This window comes from Malus domestica, chromosome 11 (assembly GCF_042453785.1).
Source record: "Malus domestica chromosome 11, GDT2T_hap1".
In the NCBI taxonomy this organism is placed as follows: Eukaryota; Viridiplantae; Streptophyta; class Magnoliopsida; order Rosales; family Rosaceae; genus Malus; species Malus domestica.
In genome coordinates this window covers 13,257,016-13,259,000 of record NC_091671.1, presented here as the reverse complement: position 1 = coordinate 13,259,000, position 1,985 = coordinate 13,257,016, and the positions used below count along the sequence as shown (strand labels likewise).

Here is a 1,985-nt window from a genome sequence, read left to right as displayed (position 1 = left end):
CCAGCTTTTACTAGCCTTTCAATTTCTTTTTTGACCTTCTCTTCTATCTCCTTTGACATCCTTCGTGGTACTTGCTTAACAGGTTTATGCCCCTCCTTGATGGGCATTTTGTGTTTCACCAAGGTTGAATCTAAACCTGGCATCTCAGTGTAATGTCAAGCAAAATAATCTTTAAATTCTTGTAAAAGACAGATAATCTTTGCCCGATCATTAGTTTCTAACAAGCCACTGATTTGTATAGGTCTTGGATCTTCTTCTGTCCCCAAATCAATAACTTCCAAAGGATCCTGAACCTCTGGTAGTGGTTTGTCTGGTTTTGCGCACAAAAATTCAACTAATTCCGGGCTTTCGGGCAAGTCATCTAGCCCATCCAAGTCATATATACACTCGGCCATTCGTATGGCCATATCCAACTCTTCTCCGTAAAGCTCTTCTCTGCTTTTATCCTGATTGGTTGGAGTTCCTAGCTGCCATTCCTGCTCTTCTTTGTCTAAGAGCTCCCTTTCTTGCTTTCTTCCTTTCCCATACACCAACAGTCTTTTGATCAGGGACCTGACTACCATTACTTAATCCTTCTTCTTTTGTTATATCATTAATGGTGTAGGGGTGTTGGGACGATACAAGGTCCATCCCACTTCTCTCTAGTAAGGAGCATTCCTTGTTCTAAAAGCTTTTGGGCGATCACCTTGGTAGGGCAGCAGTTCTCATCTGTTCCTGAACATTTCAGAATTCATACGTTGGGATTGTAGAAACTCGCTTCCGCAACATTGGCTGTGGGGAGAAATGGCTGTGATTCGGCCTCCACCATCTCCCAAAAGCCTAGTCCATCTGTTCCTGCCTTATGATAAACTGCCACTTGTTGATGTAGAGTGGAGGGTATGGCGAGACTTTGGTGGATCCAATCCCTCCCAAGTAAGGCTCCATAGGTGGAAGTGCAATCTACCACAAAGAATGCCAACATGATTTGTTTAGACCCCAGATCCACTTCTAAGGGCAATATCCCATGAGTTTTGGTGATAGCGCCCGAGAAGCTTGAAACCGTGAGGTCCGTGGGAATAAGATCTTTTGTGCCTCTCCCTATCCTTTTCATTTGCTTGACTAGTAGTACATTAACAGCCGCTCCTCCATCAATTAAAATTCTTTTGAAAGGCACCCATTCCAAATGAGCTGCAACATATATTGGCTTAAGATGGTTGGCTAGTAACATGTTTGGACAGCTGAACACCATTTTATCCGTATAGATCCTCATTGGCTTTTCTCGACTCTCTTTCTTCGGCTATCTTAACACTGACATGGGCCATCCTTGGCTCCGTCGTCACATAGTCTCCTTCCATAGTCGCAGGTTGATTAGGCTCGGCACCAAACATGGCGGATAGCACATACGCCATGTTGATATGAAAATTGCTAGGCTCTGACAGCTCTTCTTTCTTGCTCCTGATCTGTTCCATGAACTCATCTAACCAAGCCATCGCATCTTCTGGAAGCAGTGGTTCTGGTGCCCCCTCTTGTTGATTCATGCCCGAATATGGTGTTTGCTTTAGAACTTCACTGAAAGGATCCACTAATGACAGAGAAGGTGGTTTTCTTTCAGGCGAAACAGTTCCAAAACAAATAGGCTCCGTCTTCCATCCGGGAGTTAGCATCATGATCATATCTTATTGAGCTCTCCTCAAGATCCTATATTTCCTAGGGTGTAGGCTTTGCGGTACATAGTTTCTTTCCCCTTCTGTTTTACTATTAGCTCTCTCAACCTCTTTTTTACTCCTCTAGCGGAACTGACTACTCCCCCCAGATGACGTTTTTTCAAACTTTTGATTCTTGGATGCTTCAGACGTCACGGGGGTCTTTAAAGAATTCATGTAGGCTTTGTGTTGCCTCTGGACCCTTCTAACCATGGAGGCTCCCATTTGTTTAACGGGCTGTCCATTTTTCCCAACCACGTACCATTTTCGCCCGAGGCGGGCAGGGTTATCTTTCTTGACAGG

General features: G+C 44.4%; 1 protein-coding gene across 1 annotated transcript; it reads right to left on the bottom strand.

Annotated features, from left to right (window-relative positions):
* Window positions 1-730: 730 nt before the first annotated feature.
* On the bottom strand, window positions 731-1,228 carry LOC139189439 (uncharacterized). Its single transcript, XM_070808393.1, has one exon. It carries the CDS (start codon window positions 1,226-1,228, stop codon window positions 731-733), a length of 498 nt encoding a protein of 165 aa, XP_070664494.1.
* Window positions 1,229-1,985: the final 757 nt, after the last annotated feature.